General features: G+C 38.2%; 1 protein-coding gene across 2 annotated transcripts in view; it reads left to right on the top strand.

Annotated features, from left to right (window-relative positions):
- Positions 1-18,563, top strand: part of LOC306763476 (DENN domain-containing protein 2A) — a 45,898-nt gene extending 27,335 nt beyond the window's left edge. The window contains exons 2-20 of one of the 2 annotated variants that reach the window (XM_079250293.1): positions 991-1,077; positions 5,396-6,427; positions 7,808-7,935; positions 9,309-9,421; positions 9,531-9,728; positions 9,972-10,065; positions 11,060-11,104; positions 11,352-11,539; positions 11,663-11,772; positions 12,355-12,424; positions 12,723-12,800; positions 14,297-14,437; positions 14,640-14,788; positions 16,046-16,223; positions 16,339-16,380; positions 16,499-16,604; positions 17,397-17,684; positions 17,838-17,924; positions 18,011-18,563. In XM_079250293.1, the coding sequence (XP_079106419.1) occupies positions 992-1,077; positions 5,396-6,427; positions 7,808-7,935; positions 9,309-9,421; positions 9,531-9,728; positions 9,972-10,065; positions 11,060-11,104; positions 11,352-11,539; positions 11,663-11,772; positions 12,355-12,424; positions 12,723-12,800; positions 14,297-14,437; positions 14,640-14,788; positions 16,046-16,223; positions 16,339-16,380; positions 16,499-16,604; positions 17,397-17,684; positions 17,838-17,924; positions 18,011-18,042 (3,165 nt within the window). In that variant the 5' untranslated portion in view covers position 991 and the 3' untranslated portion in view covers positions 18,043-18,563. Of the gene's footprint in view, positions 1-990; positions 1,078-5,395; positions 6,428-7,807; positions 7,936-9,308; positions 9,422-9,530; positions 9,729-9,971; positions 10,066-11,053; positions 11,105-11,351; positions 11,540-11,662; positions 11,773-12,354; positions 12,425-12,722; positions 12,801-14,296; positions 14,438-14,639; positions 14,789-16,045; positions 16,224-16,338; positions 16,381-16,498; positions 16,605-17,396; positions 17,685-17,837; positions 17,925-18,010 lie in introns of both variants that reach the window. The other variant, XM_079250292.1, reaches the window with a different exon arrangement.
- Positions 18,564-22,967: the final 4,404 nt, after the last annotated feature.

Raw genomic sequence — 22,967 nt, 5'->3', positions numbered from 1 at the left:
GGCATATGGGCTCTTTGGCAGGATGTGTAGGTGTGTTTTTATGTGAGGTTTTGTGTTTGAGTATGCAGTAGGATGGCGGAGCATGAATTAATGTCTCTTTGGATTTAGTGTAGAATAAATGTATGAATACAACAGTTAGACTTGACCTCTCTGCCCCGCTTGTGTTAACTACATCTTTTCCAGACAGAGATCAGTCTTTTTTGCTCCATGCCAGCCATCCCTCTCGTGTTTATAAGTCAGGTCATGTGCATGTTATTTGACGTTATATACAGATGATCTTTCAATGCTCCAAGTGGATCTGGTTTCAATATGCACTGACAAATAGATCAAGCAATAGTTTCAAACCATTTGAACATGCTCCTCCACCTCTTTGAAAGTGCTTGCCTCCAATAAAGGACAAAAGTAAGAAAGCTGTTTTCTGCAGTAAACTTTCAAGTCAGCGGTCCAAAAAACCTAATGTGTACAAAGAATTTCCATTTGTGATCTGGCAAGTGCTAAAGGACAAAGCTCAGTTGCAACCGACACTGTTTTCCTTTTCATGTTATGCCACATATTGTGGGTATTTAAACTTACTGTGTGTATTTGCTTGCTGGTAAACCATTCATGCTGCGTATAAAGATGCATTCGCCAATTACTTAGTGAGGAATGGAATATTGGTAGGATGCCATGAAACCTGTGAGGTCTGCTTTTCTACCCTGTGTTTAAGGCATTTAGTTAAAATTCAGAGGATTCCCTAAATGTTTTCTATACATATGACATAGTTGTCTTATGTCAGCCGGTGTATCATTTCCTTAAATTTAGTGAAGAAAAATGGAGATAAATGTAGATGTATTTTTTTTAACTATGAACAGCAAGTATCTGGCTTGTGTTTTGCTTTCCAACTTGCCTTTGCCCTAACATTCTCATGCTTTTAATCTTTCCAGATATTGTACTCAGACCATCATACAGATATGTCCTAATTGTTAACAATCTCAGTTTCTATCTGTGCAGGATGCCAGCTGCTAGCACCATGACCGGTGGGAGGGCCCTGCTGCTCTGTACAAACGCTGACAACTGTATCTATCAATCAGTCAACAGGTAGGTGCCTCAAAGAATTGCATTGCAGCAAACTTAGTGTCTTTTCATAATAGTTTCTTATCAAGTTGTTGGTGTCCTTAACAGTTTTTGAGGCTTTACTACTTTTTCCACACACAAGGTCGTGATCAGTGTCTCCTTCTCCACTGGCCAAAAAGCATATTATTCATCTCAGAAATGTAGAGGAATGTTCACGTAGACATCATAAATCTATCAATTTAACCTTAAGCCAGCTGGAGATGCTCCTTTCCGTCAAGATAAAAAGTTCAACAATGGCAGGGCAAAAGAGGAGACCAGGACTTAGTGGCCATCTGGCATAGATACTGTTATTGCACCCCTTCTGCTCCTCTCCAGTGCCTCCATGGCCACCATTTATAGTTCCTTCTGTCATTCTTGCTGTATCCATTAGTGCTGTTCAGATTATAATGAAGAGATTTTCCTTTTTCCCAACTGGAGGGATTATCACAGATTTCTTTAAGGGTTTGCCATGTCACTTACTACTGCTCAAAATATGATAAGGCAATGGCAATGTTGTAGGGTTGTCAAAACTAAACAGATTTTTGCTCATATTATTCTCTTTTGTCTGCTGATCTTCGCTGAGTTGTTTAGGTATTCATTTCTGCCTTTGTGCCTCTTTCCCTCCATCTACCATCAATGGCCCTCATCCATATTTCTATCGTCCACTATATGATTGATAAGATAACTGTGTCATGGATCTTTAAATGCTTTTTAAAATTCTGAATATGTATTTGCTTTAAATAGTTTCAATTCCAAATGAGAGTTATCGATGATTATATATATTTTTCTTTTGCATTTTGTGCTCCAGAGTTATTTGACTGATCTGTCACTGCTTTCCTTTATTTGATTTTTCTATTTGACCTAGTTTTTCCCTTTCTGTTGCTTTGTGTCTAATAAAAACAGTGTCACCCGAGGACGTGTAAAAGAAAGGGGGAGCCATAATGGGGCCATGAATTTAGTTATTTAGCATTCTTTGTTGCCAAGATACAACACCCAGTTTCATTTAAAAAAAAAAAAAAAAAAAAAAAAAAAAAAAAAGATCTCCTAGGAAACTTCATTCCTTCATCTCATGCCCCTGAGATTTTCTCTAAACTGCATGACTGTTGATTTTCCCATCCAGCGATGTCATCAGAAGTCACCCAGCAAGGCTACATTTCCTCCATTTGTTGGAAATTCAGCCATTTGATGAATGGGCTGAAGGCCAAAACAGTGCAGTGGGCCAGGACCAGTGAAAGAAAAGATGCACGTATACAATGTGGCCTCTCCCCTTGTTAGTGTATACTTTATCTCCTTTCCAGAAATAGCTGTGTGTGTAGCTTGTAAACATTGACCCTAAAACCTGCAGTTCAAACAGTTATGACTTAGTAATGGTCCACAATGAGTCACAGACACAGCTGAGACGGAGGCACCAGGAAAAGATCTTAGTTCTGTTAACGAGAGTTCATGTTTTACATTTAAAGTAAGAATCTATTTGAACTTTAGCCTATTGGAAGTTGTCAGGTTGTGAGGTTTTGGGAGCACTCAAGTGCCTCTAGAATCATCTGTTGAATGTGCAGATTGGCTACCACTGGTACAGTTTGCACAGATTAATACTCGCTAGGATAAGAATAATGATTTATTTTAAGCAATTTCTTTCTGAGTGAGTCCACTGACATTATGTTCCTGGCAATAAAATATAGAATATATTCAGCTGATGGAAATGTGCCCACCTGGCTGCTCCTACATCGCAACCCCTTTTCTTGGGGGACATGGCGGAGGTCTAGCTGTTGTGTACCGAGATAGGTTCACATACAGGCTGGTGAACTCACACTCTTTTACTTCATTTGAGTTACAAATTATCAAGTTTGGCTCTCCTAAAGGTTTTTATTGTATCTTAATCTACCATCCTCCTGCCAATGCTGGTGTCTTTTAACTGAATTTAATATTATATTCTTAATTATTAAACTGGAAACCAGAGAGGGTCATTGTGAAGAGATTTTAATCTCCATATTGATGTGTAATACTGATCTCATCACTACCACAATCTTTTAACCTTAGAGAACATGTCTTCGGTCCCAAACATACATAAAAGGCTACACCTAGGATCTTGTCTTTTCCCTGTGTCCAGATGTAAACGATTGAGTAATCATAGTTGCATACTGTTTAACCTGCCATTTCATGTATATCTTCTATCTTTTGATTCAAATGAGAATTATAAGCCAGGACACTGCTGAAAATTTCTCTGCCTTGTTTATGTTAGCATGGCCCTTGGTGATGTTGATGTTTGTTGCGTCCTGTTATAATTGGAAATAAGAACTGAAACAAAGCATTGTTGAACATTCAAATTATTTTCCCTCAATAAATGAAAATGTTCATAGTTTTGCAAGACATTGTCTGCAGCAAGACCTTTAACTAGTACAGATGGAGGGTCACATATCACTGTTGTTTTAGCTGCTCTGCACTGGTTGTCAGTAAAGTTCAGAGTTTGTTTTAAAATCTTAGTTTTAACTTTTAGAGCCATACATGGTCACACTCTCTAGTATCTATCTGCACTGCTGAAACCACATCCTTCTTCCTGTCCACTCAGGGCATCAGGTCAGAGGTTGCTTCTGGCCCCGCAATTTAAAGCTTGTGGTGATTGGGATTTTAAGGCAGTAGTACTGAGGTTGTAAAATGTCCTTCCGCCTTCTGTACAATGTTCATACTCCATTCAATCCTTTATAAGGCAGCTGAAGACATTTTGATACAGACAAGCTTTAATCTACATTTTGAGTTTTAAGTTTATATCAAAATAACTAAATTCCATATTATTAGAATTGAAAACTATGTATGTATTTATTTCTGTTTGCAACATACATATATGTAAATGCCTGTTTGTTTGTTTTTTTTTGTTTTTTTTTTTGTTTTTATTTATTTTATTTTATTTTTATTTGATAGGGACAAGTATGATCCATGAATGATGGCAAATACAGCAGCATTTTAGCCAAGGCTAATTTTCAATGCCCATCCCTAGTTGGGATTTTACACAATCAGAAACTGTAAAAGCAATTGTGTAAAATTGCTTTTACACAGTTAGAAAGTATGCACAGTTTACATTGCATTGTGAAATTAAAAGTTACACATATGTGCCTTTATATATACATACAAAATACAAATACATATATATGCACCAAAATGTAAAATTAAGTAAAACACATTTAAGGCTGTCAATAAAAATCAGTCTGAAATAAGAACATTGTCCATACATTCAATCAAAACTACTGTTTTGCCCCCCATATGGAAAAATTACAATACTAAAAGTGAGTGCAGACCTGATTTCTCTTTATCCAATTCTTAAGTCTGGAAGTAAACCTTTTAAAATCCGGTATGGTCTTAAGGTCTGTTGGGAGAGCGTTCCACAACTTAGAACTCTTCACAGAAAAGGCTGTCTGCCCAAAACTAGTCCTAAAATAAGGGATTTTACAGTCATGGTTTGTCACACTTCTGGTAACTCTGCTGCTGTTTTGTCTCTCCACACATGTGCTTAGAGCCTCAGGTACTAAATAATAAATACATCTGTAAATTAATTTAATAAAGGGGAAACTGATGAAGCTGTCAAAGCTCATCAGATTGTATTTTTTCAAGATATTGCAGTAGTGATGACGGTTGGATTGTTTTTTTATTCATAACTTTTAATGTTCTGTTATATAGTGAACCTACCGTTTGACTGCAGTTGGAGCGGCTTGAGCCCATGTTGTCATGCAGAATGATATGAGAAAATTTCATAGCATGTATGTAAAACAGGGCAGCCTTGTTTGGTATGCAATTCTGATTAATTTAAAGCAGTTTAGATTGTTTTGTATTATTTTAGATATTTTCACTATATGCTTATCAAATTTAAGTTGTGGATCTAGCCTAGAAAGTATACACAGTTTACATTACATTGTGAAATTAAAAGTTACCCATGTGTGCCTTTATATATACATACAAAATACAACATACAAATACAAATACAAATACATATATATGTATATATATATATATATATATATATATATATATATATATATATATATATATATATATATATATATATATATATATATATATATATATATATATACATACATATATATACATATATATATATATATACATACATATATATATACACACACCTATATATATATAATATACACCTATATATATAACCAGTCCAAGATATTTAAATTCTGTTACTGTATGAACTGTTTTCTTTTTTTATGTAAATGTTAAATGTATTGTTTTGATCTAATTTCCTAATATAAAAACACATAGACACTGATTTGTTTTGTTTTTTTCCAAGGCTCCAGTGCTGTGGCTTGAAGGTTGGGGAGACTCCATCGCCTGTGGTGCCCCAGCCTCAAGAGGTGTGTGGGTCACCGGGGGACAGAAACAGGAGGTGCACTGCTGTGCAGGTCAAGCATCCCCTCTCCCCTCTGCTTAGCCTGAGTGACAGCCCAGGTCCTCCTGACACCATGTTGGCTCACAGAAGACCCATGACCACCAGTGACCCACGGACTCCCAACATGGAGAATGGGCTGAACCACAACAAGAGCTCACCAGTAGCCAAGAGTGCCAGCATTCGTGACAAGATATCACAGTGGGAGGGCAAAAAAGAGCCTACCCCTGTGAGTCCTCCGGGGACATGTCTTCTCAGTGCAACACAGAAGGAGAGCGAGACAGTCAGGAAAAAGGAATCAAAAACGTGTGAGGTTCAAAGGACAGACAGCAAGAGGTTTGTCAGCTGGGACAGACAAGACTCAGGGAAAGAGAATGTTGTAAAGCTGGGAGATTTGAGACCTAAACCTACAGAAGGCCCAACAAGTAAGGAGAGAGAAGTTATGCCAGACAAGGCCTGTCGCTTTTCCAAAACAGCAGAACAACCCCAAGACAAGAAATCTGTTTTGACTCATGTTAAGAAACTGGAGAAGGCAACAAAAGAAGTCCCTGACAGACCCTCACTTGCATTTCCAGGGAACTACTTCTGCCCTCCTTTAAAGGAGGAGCTGGAGGAGACAGAGAAGAAGACCAGCGAACCCATTTTTGGGACTTTTGACATGACTCGACCAGGTGGATCATGGAGGAGAAAAGAGGGGCATTCAGAGAACGTGTACAGTGAGCCAGGTGCTCCATCTATAAACCCTCTGCCTAAACCTCAAAGAACCTTCCAACATCACACACCACCCACTGCAGCAGCATCGGCACCATGTTTTGGGAAGGGAAAGCGGAACTTGCCTCCTTTGCCTTCGATTCCCCCTCCACCTTTACCCACATGCCCACCCCCCGGAGTATGCAGGAGACCTTGGGCAGACAAACCCCGAGACAGTAATAACAGGTAAGATGCTCCAGTAACAGGATGGAGAAGGGAACACGTAGCCTAATATCCTTACTGAAGCCTAAATGTAATCATTTGAATGTTTTACCATCAACATTGTCCTAAGTCCAAGTCTGAGGTGCACAACATCTCACACATCTGCTGTAAATCAGAAGTGCTGGTGACCTCTTTTTTTTTTTAGTAGAATACCTCAAAAAATGGGCTTTGTGGTTGGTTCTGAGGAATGTACACACCAGCTTAGAGAGAGAAATGCAAACAGTTGTGAATCATGTCTTAGACACTGCTTACAATTTAAAAAGTCCTAGTCTTGAAAGTAGAACTGATCATGCAAACCTTTTTGCTTAAAAATAAACATCTTTTCAGGATAGAGAAAAATATGAAATTGTACTGAATCTGAAGCATGTACTGACCAGTGGACAGGTAACTCATTGGAAGTTTCATTCTCAGTAGGACTTAAATTCAGATGGTTACAGCCAAATAAAAAAAGGAAGCTCTGCAAGGAAACAAAAAAAAAAAGTGAACATTGCAGAATTGGAACACATCTATTGTTCTTTTTCTCCAGTCGCCTGAATTCTTGTTTGGAGCTTGGCTTGGATCTTTTACATTCCATACCATATGTGGAGGCCTCAGTGTGCTAAAGTGTACTGTGTCAAGCCCTTTGTTTGGTCAGGCTGTCTCCATCTTGAGTGTCCAATGCAGGGTGTAGTTAGATTGCTGTGCAATAATAAATTATCAGTTTATAAGGTCTATTCAACAACATCTGATGCTGACAGTGGGTCTACAGTAATAGTTTTTTAAACAGTTGTAATGTATGTTTCATTTTATTTTATTTTATTTTATTGTATTTGCCAGGATCAGTGTATTGTGGGAACAGAGACAAAATGATCCATTTTCAACTCAGTTTTCTGGAAAGGTGACAGATAATTAAGAGTACAACAAAAGCTATAAATTGGACAGTCTATTGTTTTATCATAGTATGCAGGTGATAGTCAGCGTTAAATAAGTATTTCATACTATTTGCTTCAGTAAACTTAGCTGCACCAAAGAGGTAAACAAACACTGGAAGCTCATGAAAGATAAAGGGAATTTAATTACAATTAGATTGTGACTCGTGCAACAAGCTTAAAGCTAACAACAAATGGCAGCTCCTGTGTGAATGTGCAGTTTTACACATTGCGCGCATGTAATCTACTGGAGTCACCAAGATATGCTCATTTAGACCTTTTGATACCATAACTTTATCTTTTGTGCTTGAAATACATATTTTTTCAATCTCAGAATTATACACATTCACTCAAAGACATTTTTTCATTTTTTCTTCTTTTATTCCATTATTTCTGTGTGTCCTTTCCAATATCTTTGTGCTGCTCTGTCCACCAGGAAGTCCTTTGAATTTGAAGATTTGCTTCAGTCCTCTACAGAAAGCTGCCGAGTGGACTGGTACGCTCAATCCAGACTGGGCCTCACATGCACTTTATCAGAAGAGAACGTTTATGAGGACATAATAGGTAAACTATATGTATTGCATCTGCATCTTCCCTTGATCATGCAAAATCATTCTCAAACTGATGACTCTGAAACATCTGCTTAGCATCTGTTGAAAGTGCACTGCTGTTTTTTTGTCCTGTTTACTATGTGCTCACTCCATGGCCTGACCCTTTCTCATATCAGTGTGTGTCACAAAGCTCAGCAACAGAGTTGATGAGGAGGACAAACTGTCTTTGCTCTGTTTTTTCTGCTCCAGTTTTAATTTAGATCCATGCTGCTTCTCTTTTATTAAAAACTCCACACAGAAACCTGAATTATGTTACTTATTGTCTGCAGTGTTATGCCAACCCCACCAAGAGCCTGTTGTTAATTTCATAATGTATAACAGTAATGTTGTATGAGGTTGTGGTGGGTCTGAGGTTGGTTACTGTGATTGTCAGTGCCCGCAGGGTGAATGTAATTGGCTTAGAGCCAAGGTAACATTACTGGCAACCATTTCAGTCTATCTTTGGTTTCCTTCTAGACACTTGTGTCCATCAAGACCTGCTTTTTGGTAACAGTCAATTAAGTTAGCTATAATTGTGTCATGCCACAGCATATTTTCAGTCTTTTCATAGTTGTGTCCTTTGATACAGTGGCATTGTTCCCTGAAACATTTAGACACTAGTCACCTACCAGCATCCCATGAGTAAAGAAACTCTTCTCTGCTAAAAGACAAAAACAGCTCAGTGGGACAAAGATGAAGATAATTAAAGCAGTAATGAATAGTTGTGAAGTTTTACATCCTCAAATGGTTCATAAATGCACTATAAAGATGGACTCTTGTCAGTGTCACCAAATCATGTAGCCAGGCTTGCACCTTAAAAACAGATGCATGCTCACATGTGAATAGCTGACAGTGCACAGAAACACACAGCAGAGATTAGCGTTCTCATCAGCCAGCAATGTGGAAAACAGCACACTGATCCCTTGTTTTCTTTCAAGGGAGAAGGGAACGGAGAGTCCCTCCTTATTTGCCTAGACTTACAGGTCACATCTGCTGGATGGATTGATAGAGCATAAGAGGGTTGCAGGCACAGATGAAGACAGAGAGAAGCATGGAATTGGGGAAAGTAGCCTAATTTAGCATATATGCTGTGGAGGACCTATGAGTACATTTAGTCTTAGCTGTGAAAACATCTTATCAGTGTAAAATATGAGTCAGGTGAGCACATTTCTGCCTCTAGTAGCTCTCTGTACATCTGGAGCTGGAATCATCTGGCAAAACAAACATGACTGATATGGAAAAAGTGCTCATGTGCTCTCTGGAAAATGAAGGTTACCAAGGTCACTCTGCAACCCAGTTGATTTTTATATCTAAGCTTTAACAAAATTGTAAATTTATGTTCTGAAGATCCACCATCTAAGGAGAACCCTTATGAAGACATAGAATTGGAGCAAAGTTGTTTGGGAAGCAAATGTGTTTCACCTGCCTCCTCGTCTCCTGTTCCTGACACGCCAACGAGGGTATGTGAAGTATCTGAATGCCAACTAGCTATTGGCTAAAACTATTTAAGCTAGATTTCACAGGATCAATTCAGTGATAAACCACCATCTTTTGCATCTGTCCCACCAGTTGTCCTCCAAGCCTGGCTTCTTTAGGCAAAACTCAGAAAGGCGAAGCTTCAAAGTTCCAGAGCTACGCAAGACCAGCAAAGACATTGGCATCTCGTGCCCTTCCCGAATCAGTCCTCCCTCAACGCCTAGCAGCCCGGACGACACCCCTTGTCTCTCTGGAGACCCTTACAATCGCAGACGGAAGAAAATCCCCAAGGTATGGGTCTGAGATGTGTCTCACAGAGCTCTTGCTGTAATTTGTAGCTGAGCTGCTCAGAGAGATTCGAGCTGGTCCACTCATGCTGCCAAAGGTGGATGGGTGATGAAGAGGGTTATTGCTGATACATATTTACAGTGAGAAGTGTGCAGGTCTGGGAGCCTGAAGGAAAATAAAGGTGTTTTTAGTAAGAGCCAGGCAGAGGCTTAAAGATGAACTTATCTTCCCATTTATATCCTGCAGATGGTGCTGAAAATCAATGGCATCTTTGAGGCACGAAGAGGCAAGAAACGCATGAAGAAGGTTTCTCAGTCTACTGAGTCCAGCTCAGGGAGAGGTGAGGCATCAAATGCTGTAGAGCAGGAGTTCACAAAGAACACCTAAAGGACCATTTCTTGTAGAGTATGTCCACTACTATAAATCAGTACATCATGGAGGTTCTGGGTGTACTTTTAGAAGAAGATACTAATCACCGTGCAGCCTGTATATAATACATAGACATTAAAATTTACAGCTAGTGTTCAATTTCTGATATAAAAACTCATCCAAGTATGAATTCCAAAGGACAGTAACATGTTAGTGCTACTGCACTGTTACATGAAGCCAACAGTTATTGGACATCATGACATGTTTTATGCTAATAAACTTTATTTTACTACTTTTACAACTATATTGTATTATTTTCCTCAAGTATACTGGTTTTGTGAAGGCAGTGTATTTTTGTGTTTCTGTAACTTTTATTCAAAACTCATCCTTTCAGTATAACTTCTTCAGTTAATTAGTTTAACAGTTGTAGCAGTTCAGTGAAGCGGATTCTGTTTTTTCAGATTACACAAATAATCTCATTAAACCATGATGTTCGGCTTTTCAAATCATTGACATCTAAAAGACGCTGTTATGTACTACTAATATCTCTGTGAGTGTCAAACTGATAACTATGGAGGACTTAAAGAAGAAATATTTACAGCTTTTAGCTTCACAGATTGTTTGTTTTTTGGAATTATTCAGTCAAGACGAAAAATTTTGACTGAATGTTTTTTGACAAAGCTCAAAAAGTTAATTATTGAAGCGTCAGCTCTCTGTTTAAATTTACTGGTATTCTCAGCGCAGATACACTGATCTCTGTATTTACATAACTATGCTGGAAATGTGACACTTTTTGGATCAGCTAAAACTGACCAGCCATTCAGAGGATTGTTGTTTTTGTGGCAGTGGCTGAAAGCAACACGAGCAACTGCCACGTGTACGCTGAGGTTCCTGTGATGTTTATCTGCACTCTTGTCACACTCTGCTTTCTTCTTCACCCTATCATTCTTTTTATTTAGTGACAGATGAGAACAGTGAGTCAGAAAGTGACACGGAGGAGAAACTGAAAGGTGAGAACATATATAAAAATAAAAACTTTGTATGTTTATCATAAGTTGGAAATACACACAACAGCAGCACGTTAACAAAAACAGATTCAATGTTAGTCATTTCATTGCATTGCATATGTAATATGTAACATGTATTAGGTGAACATTTGTTTATTATACAAACCCACACTGACATATTTAAATGTATATTTTTTGTGTGCATGACAGTAACAGACTGAGCTTGCATATGTTTCACTATGTACCTCAGCTCATAGTCAGAGGCTTGTGTCAGTCCAGTCCATGCTGAGACAAACAGGGCGCTACCGGACCTTGGAGAGGGACTTGATGGAGTTACAGGAGAGGAAACTCTTTGAGTATTTTATTGTTGTTGCGCTTCACAAGGCCAAGGCTGGTGTTCCATATTTGCCAGAAGTCACACAGCAGTTTCCTCTGAAGGTAAAAATGAAAAGAAGTATTTCCAATGCCAAGTACAAACATTTTTTTAATAACAGAAAACTACAGTTTATGTAGTTGTTGTACAATGGAATAGATTTCACATGTTCTCTCTATGCCATGCAGCTGGAGAGGAGTTTTAAGTTCATGCGGGAGACTGAGGACCAGCTGAAGGTTATCCCTCAGTTCTGTTTTCCGGATGCCAAAGATTGGGCACCTGTTGATAACTTCCCCAGGTCAGTCTGAGTTTTAATGTTGCCACGGCACATTCAAACAAGAAGTGGAACAAAACAGGAACACTGGAATTTCCCAATTGAATGGGAATAGCTCAGCTAATAACCACCTGGCAGTGAAAAAGCTGAAAGCCCTAAAGAGATGACTCAATGAGTTGTCAGGGAGAGTGAACAGAAAATAACACTCACACACAGAAATGGTGGCTTTAACTTTAAACATTCAGTTTGTCATTGCAAAATCACCTCAGTAAACTGGCTGCTATCCAGTATCTTTTCTCAGCACGTAAATTGTTCCACAAAGTGATGATATGTGCCTTAATGGTGATGAATAATAATTAGCTGGAAGAATAGTGTTTGTTAATGAGGAGGTACCAAACTGGCTGGCTCTCTCCCATGTCATTACTGTAAGTATCAGTAAATAAGTACATCTTCAGTGCAACCATAAGGTTTTCCCCTAACAAGTGAAAAGTCAGGGCTCGTTGGCAAAAGCTTCAGCTTTGGGTAATTGTAAGGGATTGGTAAAGATTCAGACTGTTTTCAGATTGTTTCAATTATAGATTTTTGCACTCTCTTTTAAATCCCCAGTGAGACATTCTCATTTGTGCTGACTGGTGAAGATGGAAGCAGGCGTTTTGGCTACTGTCGCCGTTTACTGGTATGTGTTGAAAAAGCCTCTATCTTAGGTCATTTGTGTTTTTGTAATTAAGTTTAGATTACATTTATCCTCTGTGATGAATCTTTCCAATGCCCTCTGCTCCTTCTGATTTTAGCTGCAAACGTTTTTAGTGGAGTTGGAAGTTCTATTCTTTGTTTTCTTTTTGTAACTGCATGTATGAACTCTGTGCTAAATGAAGGCTTTGATTCACTCCACCGCTTTAATCCTCGAGCTGTACTTTGGTGAGAAGCTATGTACTCTGAAGCTGTCTTTTTCTTTCTGCTTTTGCTGTTCACAGCCCAGTGGTAAAGGCCGAAGGCTCCCTGAGGTCTACTGTATCGTCAGCCGCCTGGGATGCTTTGACCTCTTCTCTAAAGTAGGTGTAACAATCTAAGCAAAAACTGAATTATATTCAGATCCCTTACTTGTAACCAGTTATTTTTAATTGCTTGAATTTGTCTTGAAGAACTTTACCCCGATGGCAAAAAGTACTATCCTTGGCACCCGCAGAACCCCACCCACCCTGTGCCCGGTCCACTTTCCCACAGAGCATTGCTGGCTCCAGTACGGAAACACATATGAAATGCAGCTGATGTGGTTGCTACTGCGGAAAAGGTTCCCTGTAATGAGCCTTAGATTTATCTGCACGTTGAACTTTGTAAACATCTGCACAGCGTGCATATGACATAGCTGAAGTTGGGTTTGTGTGGATACATAAGTGGACATGGGGGAGTTTTCTGAATGTGTTTCAGCCACACAAATGTCAGATAGCATACAGATGTGTACAGTGTGCTTCTATACATCAGTAATTTGGGCTGCTACCCATTTTCTATACTGACTTCTCACTACGTTTGGTTGTTTACATTTCATCATGGCCAGAATAAATAAATCTGGGAAACTGTCCAGTGAACTGACAAAAATTAAATTAAACAAATTAATGCTTGATTGATCTATGGTGACAGATGATTGCAGTATAAAGAAATTTATGCTTAATTGGAAGATGACCAGAAGACTCAGACCTGATCCGTACTGATTAAAAAGTTGATTATTTTTAACATTCATTCATTATCTGAACCTTTCAATACGATAAAGGTTCAAGGTGGCACTGGAGCCTATCCCAGCAGCCTTTGGGCGAGAGGCAGGGTACACCCTGGACAGGTCGGCAGTCCATCACAGGGCTAACAAAGAGACAAACAACCATTCATACTCACGCCTACAGGACAATTACTTTTAACATACTGATGTTTATTTCATTTGTTAAAGTAAAAGCTCTGTGTTTGGTTGTAAAGCATGTAATCCATCCCTTGTGCCAAGTAAACTAGTAAATTACCACAAGGATTTCTGTTTCTCCACTCTGTTTGATTGAAACAGGAGGGCTAATCTGCTCATTATTTCAGCTTTAAAGTAGACCTGTTGCCATGGCAACAGATGACAAATTTGACTCAGGCATTACCGGCTTTAAAAAAAAAAAAAAAAAAAAAAAGCCCAAACAGAGGAGATGCCACAAGATTCAACTTTTGCTTTTCTTAAACTCTTTTCTGCTTCTGACACTTCAACCTCTTGTGGTACTTTTGTTTTGGTTTGTTTGTTTTTTTTAAAATCCTTTTTTCCCGTAACAATGCAACAAGTTCCTGTACAGGAACAGCACTAATGTCATGTTAAGCGCTGTCTGACCACAGCCGAATCTCCTCATATCCTTTCAGTTATTAAACAGAGCTGGCACCTGTTGTAATAAAACATGACCTAATCCAAACCCAGTGCTCCCCACAAAACCTGGCTCTAAAACTTTACATCTTGTCCTCAAATAGTGACAGAAAGACCACAATGTACCAGCAGTATAAATTCTGACATTGTTGGTATCTTTCTTTACAGATTCTGGATGAAGTGGAAAAGAGGAGGGCTATCTCTCCAGCTCTGGTCCAACCTTTTATGAGAGGTATTATGGAGGCTCCCTTTCCGGCTCCAGGAAGGACTATCACCGTCAAAAACTTTCTACCTGGCTCTGGGACAGAGGTGAGCCGACTACAGTCTCACTGTGGATTCTCCCGATTACTTTATTGCACAACTCTTAAAGGGGAAGCCAATGATTTTTTTTTTAAGTTTGACAAGTAACCACTATAACGTTGTTTAGCATACCCAGATAACTTTTCCATTGTTAGATAATAATCTATGTTGGTGTGTATGTGTGTTGCTCTGTTGACTCTTTTACACACAGGTGATAGAACTGTGCCGACCTTCGGATTCCCGTCTAGAACACGTAGACTTTGAATGTCTCTTCTCTTCGTTGAATCTCCGTCTCCTCCTCCGGGTTTTTGCCTCTCTGCTGCTGGAGCGCAGGGTCATCTTCACTGCTGACAAACTGAGGTTGGCTCCAGAGAGATACTGTTACAGAGTGTAGTGGTTAGTTTGATTTCCAAACCAAAAAAATCACATGCTCAGCGGCTGAGACAAGCATCAGCTCCGGGGCACGCCAAGTCATCACAGTATTTCAATTAATTTAATAAATCTTAACTAATAAAATTAATGAAGGCGGGATTGTGATGCTTAAAACAGCAACAAGTTTACAGAATATTACAGAGAGACCTCAAGATGACAAGCCAGTCAAAGGAAAAGAAGATCCTGACTGAGTGTAAAGGAGAAGAATGCTGTTGTGTTATACAGTTGCTTTGGGAACAATCAAATCTGCTCTGGAAAATAGTCATGTATGCCAGATAAATTACTTTGAAGCATAACTCTAAAGCTACAATGTGTACAGAGCAACATAACAATATCCTCTTTGTTAACTTAAAACCTTAACCCTTTTCCTACCATAAAAAAACAAAAACAAACAAACAACAACTGCACATGAATAGGCAGAAAAAAATTATTCTTACTTTTTTTTTTTAAACTTTCATAAACATCTAAGATTAATGCTAAATAAATTATAAAACTGTTTTTTGTTGTTTATCTAAATAATTTTACAGCTATATCATGTTATTTAAGTGCAAGCCCAGCAGGTATTTCCCATAATTTTCTGAGTTTCTGCAAGTTCTCCGCTGTTGAGTGGAAACTTGCCATGGCTAATCGGTATGATAAATTCACTGTGACCACATCCACATGCTGGAGTGATTAAGTCAGCAGTGTGTGAGTGCGTTTGCTGCCTCTGTAAAGTTTACTAAGTGTTTTGATCATGTTTCCCAAAAACATTTCTCTCAGGGTGACAGTGGGTTTGTTGAAGCAAGAATGCAGAATGAGTCATAAGAGGAAGTTAGCGCCATCATGTGGTTGAAACTAAAATCTTTTTCTACTGTTCATGAAACCATCTTTTATATTCTCTACATTTGAGTGAATTTTAAGGAAATATTTGGATTAGTTTAGTGCATTCTAGGAGACTACCTACAATTCAGGGTCATTGTATCCTTTTGAATTTCATGTATAACCGGTTTAATGGAGCAGGATGCTGTATGGCAATAAAAGAAATTGCTATATTAAACTACTGAGATGTCAGCAGTTATGTTCTAATGATAAGAGGAATATTGTGAATTTTGACAGTAAATGATCTATACTGTATGATAATGTCACAATATAACTCAGGTTTATATATCCATGCAAGTTTTATCTCCTTTGTTTGTCTTTTCACAGCACATTGTCCCAGTGTTGTCATGCAGTTGTGGCTCTACTGTATCCCTTCACCTGGCAACACACATACATCCCTGTGCTGCCACCATCCATGTTGGACATTGTCTGCACCCCAACTCCCTTCATAGTGGGCCTCCTCTCCAGCTCTCTACCTCGACTCAAAGAGTTGCCCATAGAAGAAGTAAGTCAAGATTTTTATTTGTTTAGTGATATACTGCCTGCGGTGCCCTTGACTTGGGGCATTTCCTCCACAGAACAATAGCTCCAGGAAATGATATCACTCTCCCTCTACTCAGGTCCTGGTGGTTGACCTTGGCAACAGCCGCTTCCTACGTCAGGTAGTAAAGATTGAGACTGAAAAGGAGCACAGTAGAGTTTCAAGCACAAATAATGTGGATGCAGCATATTAATGTGCCATCTATTTTTTACATCTGTCTGTTTTTTTCCTCCTCACAGTTGGATGATGAAGAGTCCATTCTTCCTCACAAGCTGCAGGCAGCTCTGGACCATGTGTTGGACAAAAGGAGGGAGCTGGCCAGTGAGAAAGGAGATCTGCCTGATGGTGATTTTGAAATCTCATTGTTCTTTATATTTTGATGCAATTTTATCTGCCTGTTGTATCTGTTCTTTAAAAGGAGAAACAAAGTCCTATCTATCTATCTATCTATCTATCTATCTATCTATCTATCTATCTATCTATCTATCTATCTATATCTATCTATATATATATATATATATATATATATATATATATATATATATATATATATATATATATATATATATATATAATATTATATAATATTATATTATATTATATTATATTATATTATATTATATTATATTATTAATATATATTATATATATATTTGGACCATAAGACAATGCTAAACTGCATACTGCATCCAACACAGCACTGCTTTGCAGGAGATGCAAAAAAATATGAAAAAGTTCCACTTCAGATATGCTGCTGCCATCAATTTCAGGATAAGCTAATATTTTTTCATGACATGGTAAAATGTTTCTGTTTGCACATCTGATATGTTGTTCATGTTCTATTTGGTATAAAACATGGATTTGTGAGATTTGCAGATCATGTTCTGTTTTTATTTACATTTCACACAGCACCCCAGCTCTTTTAAGAATTATCTTTATATTGTAATTAACACTTAGCTGGTATTGGACTTCACCACAATTTTTTAATGTAAAAACTCAATTTGTGAAAACCATTCCAAGATTGTAACTACATAAGTGGTAGTGATGTATTCTCTGCAATAAATAAAAGTTGATTCTTTTTTATCCAACATTAATATTGTCAGCTGATGTTGGACTTTTCTTCCTTGCTGTCTTCCAGACTCCAGCTCTCTCAGCACTGTAGTCTCAGAAGCCTTTGTGCGCTTCTTTGTAGAGATGGTGGGTCACTACTCCCTCTTTATGGGTGGAACCGAGCGGGAAGATGAGTCCACCTCTTCTCCCATCTTGCCCAGCCCCTCTTCTTCCACCCCATCATCCTTTCAGCGGGAGGCCTTTCGCAAAGCGGTCACTTCCAAGAGCCTGAGAAGATTTCTGGAGGTGTTCATGGAGACCCAGATGTTTACCGGCTTCATCCAGGAGAGGGAGCTGCGCAGGCAGGGCCTCAGGGGTACAGAGATTTGACCAGTGTTACAACACAGTTTCAAATCAATAAAGTATAGATTTAAGCCAAGGAGTTGGAATATTTTTGAGTACTTAAGTCTTAAATATACTAATGAAATCAGTTAAATTCACTCTGCGTTATATGATCATTTATGTCCAGGACTCTTCGAGGTGAGAGCACAAGAGTATCTGGACTCGCTTCCTGGGAGTGAGCAAAGAGGGGTTAACAAGTTCCTCAAGGGTCTAGGTGAGATTTACAGTGCAGGGAAATGAAATCTAAAACCTTGTAATTTTTTTAAAAATATATAAACTTGTTTCTTTGTGTGTTTTTAGGAAACAAGATGAAATTCCTTTCCAAGAAATGAGACTTGGAGTTAAACTCGCATGAGTGAAAGAAGGACAACGAGGACACACTCCCTGGTTGTTGAGCTTGTGCAGATGGACAGGTGTCTTTAAGTCAGAACAAAGGAAAGATCCCTGACCTGAACTGGATTCAAAGCTGATGAACAAGTGGGAATCTGGGGAACGTTAGAGGCTAATTGCTCAGCTTTATTAGCTAGTTATTTTGTTGAGGTTGTGGGGACCAATCCAGTCTTACAATCTACCGTAAATGTTTTACAGATTACTCTCTGTCCCTACAGTGTATCACTGTATAGCACATCACAGTGTAAATGCTTTGGTAACAGTGTTCTTGGTCACTAACGTCACCTGTAAGCCTGTGAGATGGCCACTGAAGATCCAATGTTGTTTAAAACTTTCCTTTACATTCCAAGTATCTCCTCTAGATGTTTTTTTTTTTTTTTTTTTTTTTTTTTATAAATACAATAGTACAACTTCTTCATCAGCAGGAGGCTTTTAAGTTAATTTATATTACTTTCTAAACAAACTTAATCTCTCTCTTTCATTCAAAGGAGTGCAAAAGAATTTCCTGTAGTTGATAATACACCTTATTTAACAGGGTTTAGTAAAAAAATTTTGAAGACCACTTTTGATTAACGGTTATGTATACCACTGTTTGTTTCTTTCATTGAAAAAGGAACATTCACCAAGGCTGAGGAACATTTCTTTTACTTGGGTTTTAGTAAAGGATGTGAAGTGAGGAATGATGTGGATCTTAGGCCAAACATTATCATGATGTTTTACAAAAACAACTAGGGTTGCCTTAAACTTGATTGAAAAAATGCAATGAGACTTCGTAAATAAAGTTATTTGAACTAGAAAAATCATGGGTCTTCTTTTTATAAATATGGCATATGCTAGTTTGGGTTTGCTTTCATGACATTAGGCTTAACAATATGGCTGAACCTGAGTTTAACCCTTCTGACCACTGTGCCTAATGCTTTAAATGACTATTTCTCTGTAGCTTTGAGATTATTTGAATACTTTTGTGGTCAGAATTAAGTGAACGCTTTTTAGATTTGTTTTTAATGTTTAAATATCTGTGTATGTTGTTACCGGTGAAGAACAGATGATTATGGCCACACAGCACAATGTCCACTAGGCGGCTCTGTTACACAGATCATGTTCCTCTGCACTTGTTGCTCTGTCGACTCCAAAGTTCAGAATCACATCTCAGACTCATACCTCCACTAAAGTCCTCATAGACTTCTGCAACATGCCCAAGTCTAACAAAATGTTTGCCTTTGTCTACTTGTGTAACGATTTGAGTGGAAGATTTGTCACCGTGGAAACTGAAAAGTTAAAGGAATCATTTATCATATCTTGTCATGAATAACATCTAAAAATGTGTGAGCAGTGTGTACTTGCTGCAGGTAAAGTTGGACTTGTAAAATAAGGTGGAAGAAATATGAACACTAAAGTGTTCAATACAAAACTTCTTTTAGTCAGGAATTGAAAGTCCAAAAATTACATTTTATATACTGAATACCTGGATCAAGGTTTTGATGTTTATTTACAAAAGCGCGTAGCGTAATGTCCTTATCTTATACAAGAGGCTCTCAACTCATTACAATACATTGTTTGTCCTTTTTCTACTAACGTCAGTGACAGTTTCCTCGGGGATTTTATTATTATTACACTTTTCCTCTGCAACCCCGTTTCTTTCCTTTCCTATCCAGAGCCCTCCTCCTCCTCCTCTTCTTCTTTTCGTCATTACGTGTTGACCGGTCAGACCTCCCTCCCCTCCTTCCCTCCCTTGGTCTTTTTCTCTGGCTTTTTCCAGGCTTCATGTCATACCACGGCTAATTCCTGAAATTCTTGCCCTCCTCTCGCTTCAAACAGGCAGCGTCAGGAAGGAGACGAGGCAGCAGAAAACAAACAAAGAGAGAGAGAGAGAAAAGAAAAACCTCACAGTCACTTTAAATTAAAATAAATAAATACTAATATACTCTACCTGTCAAACCTGCCTACCGGACTGTAAATAGAGTCTCATCAGGTAAGCAAACACAAGTGTTTTCCTAAAGACTCATGTTGAGATTTTTTTTAAAAACCGTTTTGTGTCTGAGTGTGAAGTTTCAGTTTGAGTGCACGTGAAGTCCGCGTTTCACCGCCGCGTCTCTGAATCTCTTCTCACCGACTGTCGGTGTTAACATTCCTCAAATGTCTCACATTTCTTCGCACAAATTCCTATTTTTTTTTCTTCTTTTATTTCCAGCTGCGGAGTAAGCGAACCAGCTCCGACTTCCTGCGCCTAAGCCGGAATCTTTTCTGCTTTTTTTTTTTTTTTTTTTTTTTTTTTTTAATTCCTTTACGGGAATAACGTCACAGCCGCGCGGTCAAACATTAGCGCCAGTCCGGGTAAAGTTTTACACCGGGATCATTCAAACCACCTATTTATTAACTCGCAGGATTAATTCACAGTTTTTTCTACCCCCCCCCCCCCTTCTCTACTTTCAACAAGTGTAAGTAGACTGCAAGTGCAGCGTGACTGTCTGAATGTTTCTCAGCCTGACTGTGACTTGATTTAACTTTTAAAGTCAATAAAACGCCTGATAGGAAAGAGAAAGTTAAAGTTAAAGGTATTGATATCAACTTATTAGCTGTACAGGTGCTTTGGGCTGCCTTCCCCTGTAAGCTAAGCTGACAGATGAATATGAATGCAAAATCAGAAAACTCACTATTTTCTGAGAGATTTTTAATGTCTGGAAACAAAACAGTCAAAAGTTAGTTTTTTTTCCCTGTACTTCCACTTAGTTATTCCTTGTCACAAAACCTCTTTCTGTAATTGTCATATTGTTATTATTTTGCTTACATTTTATAGCCGCAATTCTTATCCATTCACTAAGGTGTAAGTTACTGCTTCATTCAGTAGCTGATTCAAGTGTATGTGTTGATCACATGATCTTAATCTGTACTTTAGCTTTGTGGGGCCATAAGCACCTCAGCTCAGTAGCTGAATATAATTTCTCATTTTACAATGTTGTTGATTTAAGCGGAACTGTAGGGTTAGAGTGAAAACCAGTAAGTTCCTTGAAATAATTATGCATCTGTGTGTTACCAAGTGATCTTTTCATCCCTTTTTTCTGACACATTTCCTTGCTTTTTACTGGTCGTCTTTATTTGACAGGTGTTACTGGGCAGCTCAGTTTTATTTATGTGGTTAATGTGGTTATTGCAGTTGTTACAAATCAGGACACATATATAAAATGTAGGACATACAAAGAGTAAAATTTAAAAACAAAGCGTTAAAAGGAAACAACAAAAAAAGAAATCTCACTCAGATTTTAAATGTAAGAAGATGGAGAAAGTGACTAACCATGGCGATAAAGAACAGATCACACTTAATGGACAGTGAAAAGATAAGCAGCAGATGAAGTGATAAACAGTCCACAAAGCCTAACATAAACAAAATCACCCACACTTAGCCGGGGGGGGGGGGGGGGGGGGGGGGGGGGGGGTTGCGTGTGGGACCTCAGACAGATTCCTAACTGTTCTGTAGTACACATTCCTTCATCATTTATTATATTGTCATATATGTAATAATAATAGTGCATTTGCAATTATTAGTAATAATATTGATGATTGGCTATGTCATTTCCAAGAATACCTTTAGGAACTGCTGGGTAAAGCTGACTATAATTTCGTATTTCCACATTGAGTTGACCACCTTTTAATGATGTTATTAATCATTTGTATGACAAATAATCCCCATTATATGACTGTGAGCATGGTGGTTTTTATTTTTTATTTTTTTGTGGTAGAATGTAATTTTTTATGTTTGTGCTATTTTATGTCAACACTCCAGTCTGAGTTTCAAGCACAAATAGCATAAAGACGGCAGCAGTTAGAGTCAAGTTCACTACAGACAGCTGCTTTTCTTCAACATTTCATCAGCAGAAGAAAAGGACAGATGGGAACATTGATTCTTAAATGAGATTTTAGGGTTTTGTCCCTCGTATTGGTCTGAAATGTGAAGGCAAAAGTGCAACGGCCATGTGGGTTGTATGGATATTAGTTTATTTCTACATCCTCATGCAATTCGGTTTACAAAATTACCTGCATCTGCCTGTGCTTTCCTATGCATCATAGCTCTGAAATTACTGAAATACACCTTAACTCCAGATTGCGGCTGCAACCAAAGATGAAGTGATTATTATATGTGATAGCTGTCTCAATAAATAGGTGAGACAATAGGTGAGACAATACATTGTAGAAAATACCTCTCAGTATTTAACAAAACAACATGCTAAAGATATATATATATATATATATATATATATATATATATATATATATATATATATATATATATATATATATATATATATATATATATATATATATATATATGTATGTATGTATGTATGTATGTATGTATGTGTATATATTCCTTCTAATAAATGTCCCAAAAATGCAAATCAGCTTTAAATGCCATTTTATGCTTGACTGTATATACAATTTTAAAGTTAATGTGATTCTAATTGTAGTTTTCAGTATTTGACGGCAGACTTGGGGGTCTGTAAGCATGTGTGTGTCATATGGCTTCCTGTAAAGCAGCTGAGACGGGTGTGTTTTCCAGAGGAGGAACAGGTGGAATGGATGGGCGGGTGGGTGTGAAAGGAAGAACACGCACCTGTCAGAGCCTCCTGTGAACTGTGTGACAGGGGGGAGTTCAGGTTTTTTTTCGCCTTGGTCCTTTTGTTTTTAATTGTGCTGTGAACTTAGAGTTGTCTCAGACAGACATATTATATTGAAAGTAGAGAGTTGTGTTGCTGTTGCGTGTGTAGGTGGATACGGTGGGGCCTGGAGGTAGATGTGTTTGTGTGGGTGTATGAGTGGAGCAAGAAGGTTTGGGGGTTTTTTTTGTTTTGTTTTTTTTTTTTTTTGTGTC

Source organism: Telmatherina bonti (genome assembly GCF_933228915.1).
Source record: "Telmatherina bonti genome assembly, chromosome: 2".
NCBI lineage: Eukaryota > Metazoa > Chordata > Actinopteri > Atheriniformes > Telmatherinidae > Telmatherina > Telmatherina bonti.
This window is presented reverse-complemented; position numbering and strand designations above follow the sequence as displayed.